The 19,889-nt window shown below is 46.6% G+C and overlaps 1 protein-coding gene across 1 annotated transcript in view; it reads left to right on the top strand.

The window, feature by feature from the left end:
• Positions 1-4,395: 4,395 nt before the first annotated feature.
• LOC149360787 (glutamate receptor ionotropic, kainate 2-like) overlaps positions 4,396-19,889 on the top strand; it is a 104,550-nt gene continuing 89,056 nt past the window's right edge. Inside the window, exon 1 of the mRNA XM_089569393.1 lies at positions 4,396-5,260. Within this exon, the coding sequence (XP_089425519.1) occupies positions 5,161-5,260 (100 nt within the window). The 5' untranslated portion in view covers positions 4,396-5,160. The remainder of the gene's footprint in view (positions 5,261-19,889) is intronic.

Below are 19,889 nucleotides of genomic sequence, written 5' to 3'. Positions count from 1 at the left end.
GCAACATAAATGAAATGATTTTGTGTTAGGCTGGTCTGCTGAAATTGTTCTGCTTAAAAAAAATGGATGCCATTTGTTCTGGCACTGCTGGATCTGGAAGTCTCTGCCGGGCGGCTTACATCTACCTCGCGCTATCGCGCTTCACATTTTTGGTGTCTGAGAGGCTCGCGCTTGCTGGCGTTGTTTGGTAGAACGCTTGTGCGACGGCATACGTGGAGCATTCACAGCCGTCCGCCTCGGTTGCGTTGCTTATTAATTTTTATGGCTGTTGCATGGAATACCAACGACCACCTTGACCCTACTAGTCCCTTAATTTACTGCGTCGAATTCACCGACCTAGGCGTCTCTTGTCCTATAACTGCTTAAGTTAAGGAGAGGGCTGAGTAGGGCTGGTTGGTTTATGTTTAATGGTACGACGAAACAGCACTGACGGACGGGACGGAAAAAGAAGAGACAGCGCATGTGTCTGTCTCGTCTTCTTCCGTCCCGTCCGTCAGCGCTGTTTTGCCGTACCATTCATCACTGCTTACTCCGGTCGCACATCAAAATTCCGGAAGAACCCGACCGTCGTGGCCACATTTCGACGGAGGCGGAACGCAAAATGCACTCGTGTGCTGTGGGATGTGAGCGCACGTTAAAGATCCCCAGGTGGTCGACATTATTCCGGAGACCTCCGCTAAGGCACTTCTTTCTCTCCCTTCTTTCACTCCCATCTTTCTCCTTTCCCATACAGCGTAGTTCATGTGTTCACTGGGGAATGTGAGACAGATACTGCGCCATTTCCTTCCCGCAAAAAACCAATTTTCAAAAGCAATTTTTTTCACGCATCAAGAAAGGAAATCAATCAGGAGGATGAACTTGCGCAGCGTATATCTCCCGAGACGAAATGCACTGCTTTCTTTAAAGTGACCACGTTGAACTCGGCGGTTGTGTGTGTTAATTCATCATGGGACTTTTCCACACGCTAAATAGTGCTATTAAAACAAGAAGGGTATACGGAATTCCGCAGTCTTTCATCGCAATCAGAAATTTTTACAGTGGGAGGCCAGAACACACAACATTTCATTGTCCAATAGTTTGTCATTACTTCGTAAAAGGAGCAAATCACTGATAGTGACAAAAATGTCCCCTTGTTGCGAAGGCACATCCAAACACGTAAGGTCTACGTAGCAACTATAAAAAATGTTTTTGCAGATATTCATTTCCTGAACTCGCTTTAATACACTGGTGTCGAGAAAGGCTTGGTAAGGCTGCAGATATATGGGTAGAGGAAGTAACGACAGATTAGAAGGTTTGTCATATGCTTTCTGGAGAGGCCGGACAGGCATTCTAAGGACAAGCAAAGTTTGAGAAAATGAAATGTACCAGCACATAATTCTCTCACAACCATGTCCATTAAAGACAGATGAGCGCTTAGACGCCTGTTAAGCACAGTTGGCACAAAGGAGCAGCTTGTGGTTTTAAAAGAAACACCCTGAAGCAAGTTGATGTACAACGACATAAAACAGCGGTAAGCAGCAAAGAGCATAACAAGATTCATTAAACCGCATGTATGTTCACAATTTTTTTTCTTGGTCCTGTATCCTTTGAACCCCTCTTTGAATCAGTTCGATTCGGTCCCAACCGGTTCGAGTCGGAACGGAATGTCACTGCGGAGCGGAGCCCGCAACTGAACCCGAAAGGTGTTAAACCCGAACCCGATCCGAGCCCGAAAAATATTCGGTTCTACACTTTGGCTAGGACACTGGTCAGTTTTGATAATGCGTAAACCACGCTGCTGTCACTCGCTAGCACTAGGTATGTAGTACCTGGTATTCATAGATAACCGGTGAAATTCACTAAACAATAGCAGCGCACTCGTTACTGCTTTTGGCGATGATTTCAGTGTTGTCGTTGTCGTACTCGTAGGGCACACCTTGCTAGTTTCTGTTCAAACAGAGTCGGTCCACGCACTGAAGGCGGAGTATTTAATGAGCACTGAATAGAGATGTGCAACGAAGGAGCGATGCGATTCTGCAGGAAACTTTAGCAATAGCAATAGGTTTTGATGAAATTGAAGATATTAGCTTCGAAACGGATCTAGATGTCCTGCATGTCAGAAAGAGAAGCTGAATAATGGAGGCCCAGAGTAACTCGACGTGAAAGAACGAGATTGCATCTCTTGTGTGTGCCTAGGTTCCGAAATGGCCAAATTTTTCCGCAAGTGCTACAGCGGTCATAGTTGGCACGGTTTGTGACTTGCACCGAGGGCAGACCGAGTCTGGTTTCGTGAATGTATTATGCAGGCAGTAATTCTGATGATTTACACCTCAGACGAAGTCCACTGTGCAATCTGCCTCTGTAAAAACAATTTTTTGTTTGCCCTCCGCTGGAGCAAGCCCGTTACGAAATACCTTTGCCGCACCCTATTGCTGTAATCCAATGAACACTTCGATTACATAGTGACAGGTGGCACAATCTACTCGTGTAGTCGGCGTGTAATCTATAGGGATGCGACGTGTAATCGAGAAATGACATGTGGAGCCGGCTGACGTATCTTCGTTTGATCTCTAACCCCTGCAACATGCTCCCTTTGTTCTTAATCTGAGACCTCAATTCCGGCTAGTAAAGCCAAACACTGACCCCTACGGGCAACTTTTCCCGTACGGGCAAGTTCCTGGCACTTTTGTTTCCTTTCCGGGATGAAAAAGTAGCAGAGGTAGCTCCAGAAAAACGGTTTTCGTCATTGCTTTAATATTTTGTACAAAAATGTCATCACGACCGCCGACACGACTGTACGCAATTTTATGTTACATGACAGATTCAAGTCGCCACGGTGGCTCAGTGGTTTGAGTGCACGGCTGCTCACGCGAAGGACGCGGGTTCGATCCGGATCACGGCGATCGCATTTCGGTGGAGGCGAAATGCTAGAGGCCCGTGTACTGTCCAAAGTCAGCGCACGTTTAAGGGCCCCAGGGGATTGAATTTATCCGGAGCTCTCCACTACGGTGTCCCTCACAGCGTGAGTCGCTTTGGGATGTTAAACCTCGTAAACTAAACTAAACATGGTAATTACGGCAGCTTCGCACGGCACATTAAGTATGATGATCTGTAGTAAATGTGTTCCGTGGAGATTAGAACGAAATAATTTATTGAACTGAAAATAGCACCCAACGAAGAGTTCAACACTGCTCTTTGGTGATGGCCCAACGATAAACAGGACGTAGAATATGTAATCGAACTTTGCTCTTGAATATTATGTGCACTCCTTTGCCAAAAATCCGGTTTGAAACTTGGCGGGGTGCAAGCATACGATGCGATTGCGCGACTAGACTCATAGAGGGCGCCACATGAATTTCGACGCCGTTTTCGCTTCCGTACTTCCGCGAGGAGGAATCGCAACACGTGTGCTTCCCCTTTCCCTCTTGGGAGACCTTCCCGCCTTTACCGACCCGACGGTTCCCACTCAAGCCACTCCCGCCAGCCCGCGCTCACGATGTTTCTCACACCTCTTCCCCCATTCCTCCTTTCCACCGACGCTGGTCCCGAAAGGGGACGCTCCCTCTCGGCTCACCGGTGCCTGGTCTTTCCAAGCCGACGCAGAGCCTCAGTCGCAGGCGGGCAGCGCTTGCGGGCGTCTGAGTTGCCGTTAAGGATCTCGCTTTGGGATGTGGCGAAGAACTAGTTTGTGGTCTCGCATTTTGAAGTCAGACAGTGATCGGTATTTTTAGGAAGTGTTGTCTAAATAAGGGCTGCTTGCACTCTCTCTCGGAATTTCGCCTTAATTCTGTCCCTTCGCTTAGATCCTCGTACTGTGCCGCAGGTGGGCAGAACGTGTGGTGGCACTCGAAAGCCGTGTTTTTTTCTCTCTTTTTTCTGTGTGTGGGAACGCTTGGACGGCACGTCGTTGAGGCATCATGACGACCTCGTTGTTCGGTGGCTTGCTCTGCAGGCAGAGGGCGAGAGAAAATAATTTGCGTGAGCAAGCCAACGGTTCAAGTCCACGGATAAGTATTTCCTTCTAATCGGTAGGACCAGTGTTTTTTCACTCTATGCAGCCGTGCGAATGCGCGACCATGGCAGCGAAGCTCGTGTGTTTCAAAGCAATTTTTCAGTGTTGAAGCAAGTCGATTAAGGAAATTTTTCCGCATCAGTGAACTTCTATGCCCAGAGTGCTAAGTCTCAGGAAAGACTAACTCGGTCGACAGTTTGTTCGAAGCATTCGTGTGTTCAGGAACATGAACTCTAACCTAAAAAATTAATGTCACGGAACCTTTTTAGGCACTGATCAAGCAGATTTAACTCGCCCGCTTGGACTTCGTCAAGCATGTTCTGTTGATGAATTACTAAGAGAGAAAAAAAATGTTTTGCGACCGGTAGCCCCTGAGAATATAGCTCCTAATAATCCACACTGATTATCTGATTATCATTCACCAAAGTGCTCCAGAAACTCGCAGGAATATAATATTTTTGTAATTATACAGCTTCTGAAATGACTTTTAGGGGAGTCGTAGCTAACTGAAGACGTTGCACGATGTTGCGTAGTGTTAATATGATATAAGAAAAGAGAGATTGTTGTAAAATCGGCTCTGCAAGCTCTACCTGCGTGTTTTAGTCACGGTTCTCTCTTTTCCCTTCCTGCATCCTCCGAAATTTCAAAACAGTACGAGATTGCTCCAGTCTGAATGAATGCCACGAAACCTTCCTTGCTAAGTCTCTCATAGTATGAAGTTCCATGCCTTCGCCATTGTGTTAGAGCAGCGGATAGAGCTCCGGGAGAGACCTCCAGTAGGTCTCTTGGGAATTGGTTTCTTTTTTGCTTTCGCCGCTGGAGTGGCTCCTTGATGAACTGATGCTCGAAAGTTTGAGACTTCTCAAAGCGGACCTCAAGGTTGGCTTTTATGGGCCGAAGTACGACAAAAAAGGTTATGCCACTTTTATTCTGAGAACAGAAGGCTGGAATATGAGGGCCAAGTCACGTCTAGCAGCGATCCTGAATTGCGACGTTGGCTTATGGTCCATCTGAGGCGGACATTGTCCACGCAACACGGGCCAGGACGATTGATGTGCACCGCCTTGCTCTGGAAGCTCTGAAACCCCGGGGAAAAAAAGAAACACTTCCGCGACCTTTCATCTTCTGTGCTTCGCTGCCAACGGGCCAGCTCGTCGACAGCGGGTGAAATGGGGCGGCCGTGTCTTGCATTATTCATCGTGTTCACCGCAGCACTGCGCGCTGGAGAACGTGAAGTTCAAGGAGCGCTACCGGACGTCATTCGGATAGGTGAGTGGTTGTGCTGGATGGCATTTTTCATTTCAGTAAACCTACGTAACTGACAGATGCGGAAATTTTGGGCTACGGTTGATTATACTGCTAGCTTTATTAATTCTTCGCTATTACGTGTATTTTGTTTCAAGAGCCTGTGCCGTATTTTCATGCTTGTATCCCCCCCCCCCCCCTCATGTAATACCCTCGGACGAGGGCCCATAGGAGTATTCTAAATAAATAAATAAATAAATACTGCCCCTTCTTTTTCCCGTTATTCAGAAGGAAATGTACAGCTTTCGTTTTTGTCTGGTGTCTTAAATACCTACTATCAAGTAGCAGTCGAAGTTTCTTGTCTGCACACTTGTAAATATCCTGCATGCTATATTGAAAAATAACGCACGTTGCTGTAAAGGGCTCGTAGGTATTCATGCAGCTACAAGGGAAGGTGAATAGCTTCCAGCGCACAGAGGTTCGGTTGACTGGTGCCGTTGGTGAAGTAAAGGCGTCATTGACAAAACATCGTCTCTGGCTTTTATTTGCTTCTATACTCCTATCTCCGACTTTTTAAACCATGCCATGTTCGCTGAGTCCCGAAGGGTTGGGTGGCTGTATGTATCGCTGGCTGCGAGTTTAGCCGTGTGTGCTAAAATTTTGGAGTGCAGTGCACATGATGCGCATAAAAACACCGCTTCATCTAAATCCATCAATATTGCACAAACGTCCAGCTGGCGAACTCTGGCGCCACGCATCCATCTAGGAGGCGTTCGATGAGCTCTAATCGATACGAATGTCGTGAGATAGATTTAGAGGACCGGACTGCTTTGGATCCTGCGTCGAAACTGTGCGTCGATATTTACGTAGACCGGGTCACCCTTAGAGGAAAGAGAGAAAACGCGGAGAGCATTAAATGAGCTTGCGGTGCCTGGGAATAGTGCATTTCTTAGGACTTTGTGGTGGACGTACGAACGCATATACCGAGAGAAGAATTAAAACAAGATGTTTTCGTAGAATAGCTAGAGGGGTAAAGTATACAAAGTGCACACCTACGCAAACATCTTTCCACATCCAAACTTCAATGCTAAAGCTCGAACACTGTTGGAGTCTTAAGGCCTAGCGAGCGGTCAGTTGCTGGAAACTTTGCTGAAAATAAACATGAATGACGATCACCGTTAGAAGATGAGTGGCCGCCGCGGTGGCTCAGCGGTTATGGTGCTCGGCTGCTGACCCGAAAGACGCGGGTTCGATCCCGGCCGCGGTGGCTGGAATTTCTTTGGAGGAGAAATTCTAGAGGCCCGTGTACTGTGCGATGTCAGGGCACGTTAAAGAACCCTAGGTGGTCGAAATTTCCGGAGCCCTCCACTACGGCGTCTCTCATAGCCTTCGTCGCTTTGGGACGTTAAACCCAATAAACCAAACCAAACTAACGCAAACCAGAAGATTAGTCGAGCTGTCTTCTTTCATTAAGCATTTTTTTTTTATTTTGCGACAACGCTTAAGATACGTCCAAAATCAATAAAGTTGGACGTTTGATATCTTTTTTAAGAAAGACAGCCTTGGCTTATCTGAAAATAGTTGCGACACAAAACAACTGCACGTACGGAAATTTGTTTCATGACAAATGCTATTACAGTATTTTCCAAGTCTTGTCTGTACTTTTCTCTCAGTCTTTATTCTCTGGCCCCATCCCGCCCGACTGGCTTATAGCCAAAGAAATTCCAATTTTCAAATCTGGCGTCCGCTCTGATCCTCTAAACTATAGACCCATATCATTGACTTGCACTTTCTCTAAGTTCCTTGAACATGTCATACACACTCAGATTATTCATTATCTTGAAGATCATAACATCATATTTAAATATCAGCACGGTTTTCGCAAGGGATTTTCTTGCGACATCAGCTCGCCGGATTTACTAACGACTTATTTACTTCTTTAGATGCCGGAATTCAAGTCGATGCTTTGTTTTTAGATTTTTCAAAGGCATTTGACCGGGTTCCCCACCATAGACTACTTCTCAAGCTATCGCACCTTAAAAGCCGCCGCGGTGGCTCAGCGGTTATGGTGCTCGGCTGCTGACCCAAAAAGACGCGGGTTCGATCCCGGCCGCGGCGGCTAGAATTTCTTTGGAAGAGAAATTCTAGAGGCCCGTGTACTGTGCGATGTCAGTGCACGTTAAAGAACCCCAGGTGGTCGAAATTTCCGGAGCCCTCCACTACGGCGTCTCTTATAGCCTTAGTTGCTTTGGGACGTTAAACCCCATAAAACCATAAAACCATATCGCACCTTAATGTTCACCCTCAGGTACTAGCATGGATTAAAGACTTCCTTTCATCCCGTGCTCAGTTCACTTCTGTTAATGGTTCGAACTCTACAATGGCCCAAGTCACATCTGGTGTGTCTCAGGGGAGTGTGCTTGGTCCCCTGCTCTTTCTAATATTTATTAATGACTTGCCAAATTGCATTTCTTCACAAATTAGACTGTTTGCTGACGACTGTGTTGTGTATCGAACCATTACAAATGACTGTGATGACAATCCTCACAAACTGACCTCGATTCTATTAATTAACACTTGGTGTCAGTTGTGGCTTATGACCCTAAATGCCTCTAAGACAAAGCTCGTCTCTTTTACTAGAAATTCTTATCGCATACCAACCGCATACTTTCTTAATGACATAACAGTTGAGACAACTTCTACTTACAAGTATCTAGGAGTTCACCTTCAATCAGACTTAACCTGGAACTATCATATTAACTTGATTCTAGCAGCTGCTAACCGTTATCTTGGCCTTTTAAAACGTAACCTTCGACATGCTCCTGCGCATGGGCGTAAACTTGCTTATACTGCATTAATTCGACCTAAAATTGAGCACGCTTCCGCCATATGGGACCCAGATCAAGCCTACATCAAAGATAACATAGAATCCCTGCAAAACCGTGCTGCTCGTTTCATTTATTCTGATTACTCACGTTTTACTAGCGTCACGGCTTTAAAAGCTCGTGCTGGACTTGACAGCCTTTCCCATCGTCGTAAACTGGCTCGCTTAACTCTTTTTCACAAAATTTACTATCATCCGTTGCTTCACGACGATTTCTTTCACTTACCCTCAGCAGTGTTTCCACGGCGAGACCATCCTTTCAAAATCAAACGCATCACATGTCACACTTCAAGTTTTGCTAGATCATTCATACCCAAAACCATTATTGATTGGAACCGGCTGCCTTACACAATCGTAACTGAAACGAATGCGACATCATTTCATGAACTTTTAAAAAATCAAAGCGATCTGTAGTTTTCTTCTAGTTCTGTTCTGCTCACCGCAATGTGTTCGAGTTTTGCTTTTCGTTCTGTTTATTCCGTTGTTTTTATCTTTGTGTTTCCTTTTCTTGTTTTTTTTTTTCATTTTGTTTATTTTGCGTCTTGTTGTTCCGCCACATTTTGATTCTTGCTGACTACCAGTTATTGCTCTTTTCTTGCTTTTTTTTTGCCCTGTTACTCAGGTTAATGTTCCTTCTAAGTATTCAAGTTGAAATTTTTACCACCCCCTATGTAATACCCTCGTGAAGAGGGCCTTTAGGGGTATCTTGAAATAAATAAATAAATAAAAAACTATGCTATAAAATGTGTAAAAACGCTTAAAAAGAAATTTCTCTCAAGCAAGAATAACGGCCCAAAGCAAAGACGAGCAGCTCGACATTTATCTTTTATCCATGCTAGATACCCCTATGCAGAGGTGAAATTAGTGGACATAGAATTGCTGCACCTTGTGCTGCCATAGAAGCTTTGTTAAGGTGAGATATGTGTGGGCATTAAGGATAAATTAGAATTGATTATCTCCTAATATCGACAACTTGCGATGTCAGGAATACCTGCCAGTCTTTCTTCGAGTGCATATAATTTATTGAATTCAAACTTCTTTACGGGTTTGACGAATGAGGGCTTAGCAGTTTAGTGATTTTTACTTATTTGTCATCAATGCCCAATAGCCCTGTTTGGTTCGCACCCCGTTTATTTTGTATCTACCTCCAGTCACGTTTTCACTGTCTCTTTATTGAAGACTTGCATGTCATGTTTTTGAAGATCTTAAAAAAAAGCGGATATACAGAATCCACGGGTATACAAAATGTCATAATGTTATCCTGTATGCTGGACACCATAAAGGAAAAAATGAACCAGTGAAGCTGCTTCTCTGCCCCAAAAAATACAACAGAAAACAGTTGCGCACTGAAATTCTCTTTTGCAGCTACGAAGGAGGACTACAAACTGCACAAGGAATTAAAGGAGCTCCTCTGATTGTGTTTGCCATTTGGACTTAGTGCACTGGCAATCCACATGAGCAAATAATGAGCTAGGGCAACAGTACGAACGCATGCCTTTGGAGCCCTTCTTGCGACTGCAATAAGGTACGGACTACTGAAAACACCAAAACAAAAAAACACTGAAATACGAAACCCGTGATCTTCGGAGAATTTCTTCACGCAGCTTTGTCGCTGTAGCCACAACAGACACCGGAAAGTGAAGAGTAGAACTGAGTGAAAGGCTCTGCCCCCCCCCCCCCCCTTCCTCCCCCAGCAGATTGAGTGCAGAAGAAAAATAATTAAAAAAGAGCTCATCTGGCGCTTTTCCTATTTCGCTCGCATATACTGCAACTGTTCTTCTGGATCAAAAACTTTCGCATTTCGTCCCAGTGCTTGGTTTCGCCTTGCGCTTGCTTTGTGTCGCCGAAAACAACACCGAAAAATTAGAAGTGCGGCTAAGCACCCTCTGGACCGTGCTGAAAAATGAATGAACCTTTTCCGTTCCACCTCGGCAGTTGGAATGCACTCGAAGCGCATCTATTTCCTTTTTTTTTGGTTCTGAGCGGTACTTCATCACACTGGAACGAATGGGCAGTCGCTAGAGGCGTATGTTATTTATGGCGCTCTGATGCGTTCATGTGCTGTGTCGTGGTGAGAGAAAGAGGACCAATTCCGCTGTTTTGGCTAAACTTCTGTTTTCGTCGACCTCGTGTGTCGTACAACGATGCGAGGGATAGCATTTGGACTGAGCAAAAGAATTCCTGCGTTAAAATTTGGAAGCGGAACTAGGCTTAAAAAGACACTGCGTAAACGGGGGGGGGGGGGGGACTTCGTATACTTCCCAGCGGCCATGAATTACAGCCGGCAGTGCCAATTCCTCCTTCAGTTACGTTCATAGTGAATGGTGTTCGATTTATCTCCATGACAACGGACGACCGAAACACACGTGTGCGGGGGGTGTTTGCATAGCATCTGCTTCCAGCCCGGACTGTTCCAAAATCTGGCCCGCTAGTAGAGGTGGGCGGTAGTGGTGTTGTGGTGTTATCCGCCTGCTGCGAGTGACCGCGCCGCGCTTTACTTGGGTTTCCGTACATCCTTTCTTTGCTGCTGTGGCAAGTTAAAATCGCTTGTACTCCTGGTTGGTCAACAGTCATAGCCGCAGCGCTGGACCAATGTATGGAGAACAGAGAACATATTTTTTATGGCTTTATTGACACATAGGCTATATCCCTTCCATTACTTTGAGTACAAAAGAGATATTTACTCAAAATACAATATATGTCTACGTTACAGCATACCGTATAATACAAATAATGTGTATCGACGCACTACAGGTGCAACATGCATGAACTGGCGGGCGTGTTAGTGGGACATGGTTCTTGAAAACGAGCGCAGCGGCTCGAAGCCAAACAAGCGCTGTGTTTCGGCGCTGTGTTTTGTCCCTTTCTCGTATAGCTTCGAGCCATTGCGCTGGTTTACAAGAAGCATCAGAAGTGTTAATTTTAACTCAAATGGCACAGCTGACATTTTGAGTACATGAGTTCGTGCATCATTCACGCGATACATGTACGATCATTCCAGCATAATGTTCACTGAATACAGAACGACGAGTGTGTGCACAGTGAGTTCACGCATGCACGATGTACCTTACAATCGTAGGTAACTACAAAAAAACTGTTTAGTATTTATGTAAACCCGTGAAAGCAAGCCACTATCACTCAATGGTCTTCACTGTCCATGCTGATATATTCAACACCAATACAATTCATTGAACTTTTAGCTGCACAATCGCTTCCCACGATATGTGCCGACTCTGCGCACCACAGAATGATGACTGCTTCGGCGGCAGCAGTGCCTAAATCATTGTTCATGATAAACGGAGCCGAAATGAGCGGTGGCTCCCGAGAAAGACGCACCGCGGTGGCTCAGTGGCTAAGGCACTCGTCTACGGAGCCGGAGCACCCGGGTTCGAACGCCTCCGCGTTTCGATGGAGGCGGAACGCAAGATGCTTTAGGTGCTGTGCGATGGGAGAGAGAGAGAGAGAGAGAGAGAGAGAAAAGGACGGAAAGGCAGGGAGGTTAACCAGGCGATGCCCAGTTGGCTACCCTACACTTGGGGAGGGGAACAAAGGGGAAAAAAGGAAAAAGAGCGGCAAGGAAATGAGTTTTCTAAGTGTCCAGCGACCACCATGTCACAGGGACAGAGGGCGCGCACTGAAAACTTAAAGATTATAGGCGGGAATGCAACCCCGAGTCCCTTAAGAAAGTCAGGAGCGCTTTCACCGCTTTCCGTTGTCTGGAAGGTTGAGCCCAAGGCCCCAGAACGTTAGACTCTGTTAAAGGACGCGAGTCCAAGCGGAGCAGAGAAACACTTAGGACACCGCGCTCTCGCTCAAAACGAGGGCAGTCACAGAGGAGGTGGCTGATTGTTTCGTCACAACCGCACTGGTCACACGCAGGAGAGTCAGCCATTGTGATCAGATGGGAATAGGCGTTTGTGAAAGCCACTCCCAGCCACAGGCGGCACAACAGCGTAGTATCACCGCGGGGGAGGCCGAATGGTATGTGATGTTGGAGCAAGAGGTTGAAGTGATGCGAGCGGGGTGACCAACCCTGTGCGATGGGAGTGTATGTTAAAGATCCCCAGGTGGTCGAAATTATTCCGGAGCTCTCTACTACGGCACCTCTTTCTCTCTTTCTTCTTTCACTGCCACATTCCTCCCTTCCCTTGCAAACGTTGCAAAATAAACAATAAATACTTTTCAAAGAAGTTGATGATTTAGCTTCGGACAATGCGAATACTGGATAGACTGTTTTTGAAAAAAGAAAACCGCGTCTTCAGACAGAAGGAGGCTCAGTACCAGTTAATGGCCGACAGAGGTCGGAACCGATTAGAAAATGGATACAGCATTGGCAAACTGTTGTCTTCCAGGGGCCAGCATAAGGAAAGATACAGTAAAAAAGAGGAGTGCGCAGCGTACCCTTCATGCCGCCGATGCCAGCTTCAATTCATCCGCTGCCTCAGCCGTCGCGAAATTAAAGCGCTCTCTCTAAAATCAGAGGATACAGCAAAGTTAGCAAATTAATACCATGTGTTTGCGCAGATGGCATGCCTATACTCAGAAACATCTTTTATTAGCGACGAAATGAGATGTACAGGGGCGGAGCTTCTGGAATTCCGGCACTCCTGTAATAGTTCGCCCTCAAGACGGCGCCTCGGACACTGCAGGCCGCGCGGTTTTTCGCTCAGTTGCTTGAGCAGATGGCGCCATCTATGGAGGTGTCTTCGGACCGGACGCGCATGAACTCGTTATAATCGAAGAAAATGCTTCTTCCGTAAACCGCTAACCTATAAAACACACATTTATGCTCGAAATATTGTCACGTTGTAGTGACGGCAGTCCAGCGGTCAGGAAGCCACCAGAAATACTTGCAAACGAAGCTCTTTATTTGGGCTGACTTGCGCCCGCAAAATAACTGAATCACTCGGTAGCGGCGTAAGCGACAAGCGTGCTCGTCAATCGTCGAACTACGAATGTCCGTCGCTCGCGGCATCGCTCAATTTAAAGCTGGCAAGGAAACTTCCAGATAACAGGACAAGATCATCTACAGTAATCTGGAAAATCCTAGATGCAGCCTTTCATGGCTGCGATCAATCCAGATTAGTCTGGTCGCTTCTCGCGTCACGAACAAAAGTGATAACAACCCTTTCTGCGGCCTTGCGCGAACGAACGGACGCTACAATGATACGTGGCATTACCCCCCTCGCAAAGAAGCATCGTCTCGATGCTTTAAAATGAAAATAAACACGGAGAATGCGAACTTCGAGTCCTTTAGCGTTCGTAATAAGGTTTAAGCGCAGCGGTAAAAGCTTCAAGTCTGGCTGTGTCGTCGTCGTCGTCGTAGTTGTCGTCGTAGGGGCCGTCGTCGTAGTTGTCGTCGTAGGGGCCGTCGTCGTAGGGGTCGTCGTCGTAGGGGTCGTCGTCGTAGGGGTCGTCATCGTAGTTGAGGCATAGTCTTGTGTTTTCGTCGATGGACGGTCTTAGTTCTTGCGCTCAGGAGCAACCTCACGTCCAGAGGCTGCTTTATTCAGTTTAACCTTCGGGGGCCGGGGGAGCGTCCACGCACTGCGTAGCCTCGGCTAGGAGCGCGGTGACGATGGCGACGGAGAACTTGATAGGTGGTTCGGCGATGGGCATTCTTCCCGACGCAAAAACTGTTCGATTTCGGATGGTCGCTGGCCAGGTCGGGGTAGTGGAGCGTCGGAAGAGAACCCTCGGATGCCCATTCTTCTGTATGGGCAGTACCGGAGAATGTGACCGGCTTCTCCGCAGTGGAAGCATAGTGGGTGACGCTGGTCGGGTGTTCTCCACTCGTCGCATTTCCTCGGCCGGGTGCGACGCTCGTAGGACGGGCGAGTTGGGGCTAGAGGGCGGCGCTCCAGCGCAGCTGGCTAAGGGCGATAGGGGCTTGGGTACCGTCGTCGAGGTACAGGACGGCGCACTGCTGCGGCGTAAGTCATGGCTGGAGGCTCCAGAGGCTGCGTGGTAGACTGTAGTCAGGTCCTCCGGTGGATAACTCAAAGGGCTGGCGTCACGACTTGCAGGGGTTGTCCGGAACCTGGAAGGAGACCCCGCACCTCCACCAGATGTCACGTTGTAGTGACGGCAGTCCAGCGGTCAGGAAGCCACCAGAAATACTTGCAAACGAAGCTCTTTATTTGGGCTGACTTGCGCCCGCAAAATAACTGAATCACTCGGTAGCGGCGTAAGCGACAAGCGTGCTCGTCAATCGTCGAACTACGAATGTCCGTCGCTCGCGGCATCGCTCAATTTAAAGCTGGCAAGGAAACTTCCAGATAACAGGACAAGATCATCTACAGTAATCTGGAAAATCCTAGATGCAGCCTTTCATGGCTGCGATCAATCCAGATTAGTCTGGTCGCTTCTCGCGTCACGAACAAAAGTGATAACAACCCTTTCTGCGGCCTTGCGCGAACGAACGGACGCTACAATGATACGTGGCAATATGACTGAAATAACGATTTTATATTTCAAGGGAAAAACAATAACTGTACCGGGACCGTATTCGCTGCCTAGGGAAAGAAGGCATGTTTAAAACCTAAAGGCTTGGCTTTATTGCCGAGAAAAGACGCCGAGTCTAACCGGTGGCCTGAAAGTAAAATACAGTTACAAACGGCTTGCTGTCAAACAGCGAACAGCGGCAATCAGATGCGCACCGATAGCGAAGAACAGCAAGACGTTACTGGAACGGTGCTTCTGGATTAAGGGCCAGCGCGCCTGACGAAAAGCCTCGCGAACAGCGTATTGAGACCACTAGATTAGAACTTTCGGCGTGAAAAGCGTTGCTTATTGTGGCGTCCCGTTCTGTTGTTCGTCACAGTGAGTGCACCATGCCGAAGGAAAAGCGACTGTGAATATCTCTCTAAAAATCTCTGATAGCTTCTTTTTAACCTAAAACCAGCCAGTGTAAACTATGTTCTACTAACAGAGTTTGCACCATTATGAAACACTACATCATGAAACCCTGTACACTATTATTAAGCACTGTAATAGTTTGACCTGCAGAGGAGATTTTTGCCTATTTCTGTCGATCCATTGTGCCATATAAAAATAAACTTGTATTAGGTCAAATGATTTAGGGGAATCCCCCAAGGTGGAGTAGAATTGTAATAAGGGAGTAATTACTCATTGACAACCGCCACGAGCGCAGCCATACGGCTACTAAGGAAAGCTATACAGCTTTCTCACAAACTTCGCAGTTAACTCCACCTTGGGGGATTCCTCTAAAACATTTGACCAACACTGTTCCCACTTCGAGCTATTGATCAATTCGCTCTCGCCCCACCATAAGCTTGCCGCCCGGGTTAGCTCAATTGGTAGAGCGACTCCTCCGGTGAAGCGGTGGGCCCTGGTTCGAAACACGGACCAGGACGAATTTATCGTTAACTGAGAAGTTTGTGAGAAAGCTGTATAGCTTTCTTTTGTAGCCGTATGGCCGCGCTTGGGTGGATGTCAATGAGTAATTACTCTCTTATTACGAAACATATTTTCACAAGTTCTTGTGAAACATTTCAAGAACTCTTCCGCGCTTATATTTAGTATAGCAGTGCTTCGCTCATCCCTTCCTCATAAGATGATGGTGAAAGAAACTGTGCGCAAGGTGAAGCTTTTGAACAGGTCGCATGTATTGCCCAGCGTTATATAGTGGAACAGTACTACACTGTTTCCGTTTTGTCAACCTTCATCGTGCCGTTTTTTCCGCAGTTGCTTTATTAGAGCACTTGGAGCATTCACTTCCAGCAATGTCCATAGAAGTAAAATGCAATCTCTTAATAATCAGCATGAGTCCCATCATGCTGTACTTCCCCCGATTATTCATGCTGCTAGGCGATACTGCGTTTGTCCTGCAGTGTAGGGCAGCATGCAAGCAATCATGTAAATGTTTTCATCACTGTTTGGACGAAATACCTGCAGGGCGCTTCGTTTTCGTGCTTTATTTTTCTCTGAATTGGGTGGTTAAAAGCTCCGCCATATTTCGTGAGCTCCGATTCGCGTGGAAATGATGTTATACAGCAAAAGGTTTCATAAATCGCGTTTCTGCGGGTCATTTATCGAGCCAGAAGCACTTTTAGTATTATCGCTAATTTTTGTGCTGGGCAAAAAATGGCATATTTTTGCCCATTATTTCCATCAACAATATAGGAATATTAAGAGCACTAAAAATTCTTTACCACACAAGTGAATCGTTTTTCTATTTCGTTCAACTGTTTTATTGTATACATTGCCATCGTGGCAATTAAATGTCCGAGCAAAATCAGCCTGATTTTGCTCGCACATTGCGAAAATATTAATTCCATCACGGCGGCCATGTTAAGCGTACTACAAGGTTAATAAAAGACGTTGCTAGAGTGGGTAGACCTCAATACAATGACAGCAATGAAACGTCCCGTCACCGTAGCTATGTACCCACATCTCGTTTCCAAAGCCCACTTTTGAAACTCATCTACCAAACCTAGAACGACGCTTAAAACTACAATCGGTTAATGAAAACGCCGTTTCAGAATAACTGTTACACACTCGCGGACTTCGGACGTTTCTTTACTGCGTAATGAGCTTGCTTCAGGCAATCGCAAACACAACGAGCAGAAGTAGAGCGCGGTTCGAAGAGCTAATTCAAAAGCAATGTCTACAAAGTGCCGCAGACGGCATGAACCAAACTCACCCTTTTAATTATCATTGCTGGCTGTTAGGCAGATCAATCTCGTAGCATTTAGGTCTTTCTTATTTTTCTCGTGCCCACCTTTTGAAGGAGAAGTTCCTCTTTCGTAAAGGGATGACACTTGGTCCAATCATAGCGTTCGCAACGATTGAAATTGAACGCGCCGAGCTACCATCCACACCTTTTACCTGTTACCTGTTATCCATGCACTGTGGGCACCCTCCGTCCCCTTTCTGTCCGGAAGAGAAGCGCTCCAGGCGGAAGGAATGCAAATGGAAATGAATAGACCATGCGGGCTGTAGGACCGTCCCGTTATTAATTTCGCGGCGTCTGCCAGATGAAACCTTATTCTCTTGTTTTCAGTCGTCAGCAATTTGTAACAAGAGGTCACCGTTGCTTGCCTGTACCAATATGGAGCTGAACTGGATTTTAATGGCCGTGCATGTTAGAATCTCTTCCCAGCGCATGCGGGCTCGACGAAATACCCTTCTTATTGCAGCGCTCGGCAGCTGAGCACCCGAAGAAATGCCGAAAAATAAATTCAAGGCAGACAGTGCACTGAGATTTTAGTGCACGTTATCAAGCTTTAGGATGTCCAAATCAATCAAGGGCACTCTACTAGGGCACGCCTTTAAGTCCACAGCGCCGGTATGTGACGCAATATCTGTTACCATGAATCATTACCGTGATTACCCTCAGATGTATCTTGTTCACTGTGGGATGAAGACCACTTTTAATGACCCCTAATACTCCTGTCGGTGATAAGGCCTTGACCAGTTTATCTCCGCGAAACTTCCTAGTCCTGTCCCTGCATCTGACCTCCCATCTCTACCGAAACGGTCAAGCACTACTAAACGAATAAATGTACTGCTGCTAATTCCTTGAGCACCCATCGTCGTTAATTGAGTAGTGGGCTTTATAGGGTCGATGTCTCTTCTGTTTTTATACCTTGGTTTGAAATTCAAAATAAAATGTACGTACTGGAATATACAAGGAGGGAAGGAAGAGAGGGAAAGGAAGGGACGTTAACTGGAAGAAGAAACCGGTTTGCAACCTGCAATGACAAAAAGGGATGAAGGGAATAAAGCAGTAGGACAAAAAGGGAGTGACAGGAAAATCAAGTCGGTCGGACGGGAGTTCGAAAACTGGCCGTAATTCCGCGAGGCAAGCATGATCTCACGTGCCAGTGTGCGAAGCCTGCCCGCTGTGTCTGCTCTCGAAATGGGCGTCGAAACACAATCACCGCCATAGTGAACAGTTCACGTGGCCTGGTCCTCGCGGTGACTGCCTGCGATGTCTCTATGTCTTGGACGCCATTGACGGCTAATATCCTGGTCTTTAACGTGCACTGACATCGTACACTACACGGGCATCTAAAATTTCGCCTCCATAGAAATTCGACCGCCGCAGCAAGGATCAAACCCAGAAGCTGATGAAAAAGAATAAATATCGGCGCTTTATATTTAATAGTAAAAGGCTACACGCTAGTGTCAACTACTTTGTTGAGAAGTGACCATCATGAACAACATTTTATGCTCGTGCATGAAACTGTAGAGACTAAGACAAAAAAATTATTCTGGTTTTATGACGAGGACATCCAGTTCAACCTTAGCTTACTTCCGGGAGGATATCCACTTCTCTACACTCAGAAAAGCAAATCTAACCAAATTTTACTGCATTTTCATTTTTTTTTCTCTCCCACAGAGGAGGCACGTATAACCCTGCCTTTAACGCACAATAGTATTCTTCACTTATGTTCCATGAAAAACACATCGGCACTAGTGCCATCTGAGGGGCAGTGAGTAAGATTCCAGGCGGCAGCACCCTCGAAGTGGGTTCAATGTTCAGAGGTGCAAGAGGTGCGCCGTAACTTTCTTATACATCAGGCTGCTGATATGAACCACATTATTAAACTAATCAACTTGTTATAGTTGGAGACAGCTATAGTTGGCACTCTCATGTGCACGGTCCAGTTGGCACCAAATCAGCGATTTGGCCTGCGCTGTTGTCCCCATTGCACAAAAGAGTCGATCTGCGTACCTGAAGATGTTACGTGAGATAGCGCACGTGTGCGTGTTCCTTTACATCATCTTTGCGCCTGTGCATCACGAATTAGTACGCAACTTCAGTTCTGTAAAAATGATTGTACAATGCGGTGCGCTTTGTTGGACACTATAGGAATACCATGACCGCTAGCACGTGTTGCCACAACATCCTGTGGGCTATTCAGTATCCTCTACCTTCTGCCTTTTTATGATGGCAGTAGACACTGTAGTAACGCTAGCTTTAAAATGTAATCATACAACAAGAAAAGCCTACTGCAGACATACAGTGAGAAAAGTTCTCCGATGAGCCACTCACTGAAAATTTGTTTTGTTGAATGGAGATGATTCAGTAACTGCCTCACATATCTCGATGGACACCCGAACCGCGCCGTTAGGGACGGAATAAAGGAGGGACTGAGAGAAGAAAGGAAGGAAGAGATGCCGTAGTAGAGGTCTCCGGAATAGTTTCGACCACCTGGGGATCTTTAACGTGCACTGACATCGCACAGCACACGGGCGCCCTTTTGCGTTTCACCGCCAGCGAAAGACGGCCGCCGCGGTCGGGTTCGAAACCGGGTGCTCTGGCTGAGTAGACGAGCGCCTTAATCACTGAGCCACCGCAACCATCAGCCAGCGAAAACTGAGGAAGAAAACTGAGGCTGAAGTAAAGAAAAACTGTGCAATGCCGACAAATTTCGTGGACAGCTGGTTTGGTGGTCGTTGCCTTTTCAGCAAATGACCTCATAAAGATCACCCTTTTTCGTGTTGCGTTGCTGTGGGCAAAGATGTTATGTAAAGGAAGCGAGAAACACAATTTGAGCGGCTATGTTCGCTGCAATGGATGGCGCCAGGGCTAACATCATGTGGCAACCATGCCTCATGTGTCAGACATGGTGGCACCGGTGTGAAACGAGAGAGAGAGAGTGGGTTCTGCCCTAGAAATCTGCGTAATGCGCTAATAGCAAGATACTTGAAAGGCTTGAGCAGAAAATACCACCTGGATCTACTTGGAACATATCCTGCGAGGCGGAGGTGGAGAGCCTATGGTGCATAAACTTTTAT

Source organism: Amblyomma mixtum, chromosome 2 (assembly GCF_055824585.1).
Source record: "Amblyomma mixtum isolate Tamu chromosome 2, ASM5582458v1, whole genome shotgun sequence".
NCBI lineage: Eukaryota > Metazoa > Arthropoda > Arachnida > Ixodida > Ixodidae > Amblyomma > Amblyomma mixtum.
The sequence above is the reverse complement of the archived record's forward strand: the minus strand, read 5'-3'. Positions and strand labels throughout refer to the sequence as shown.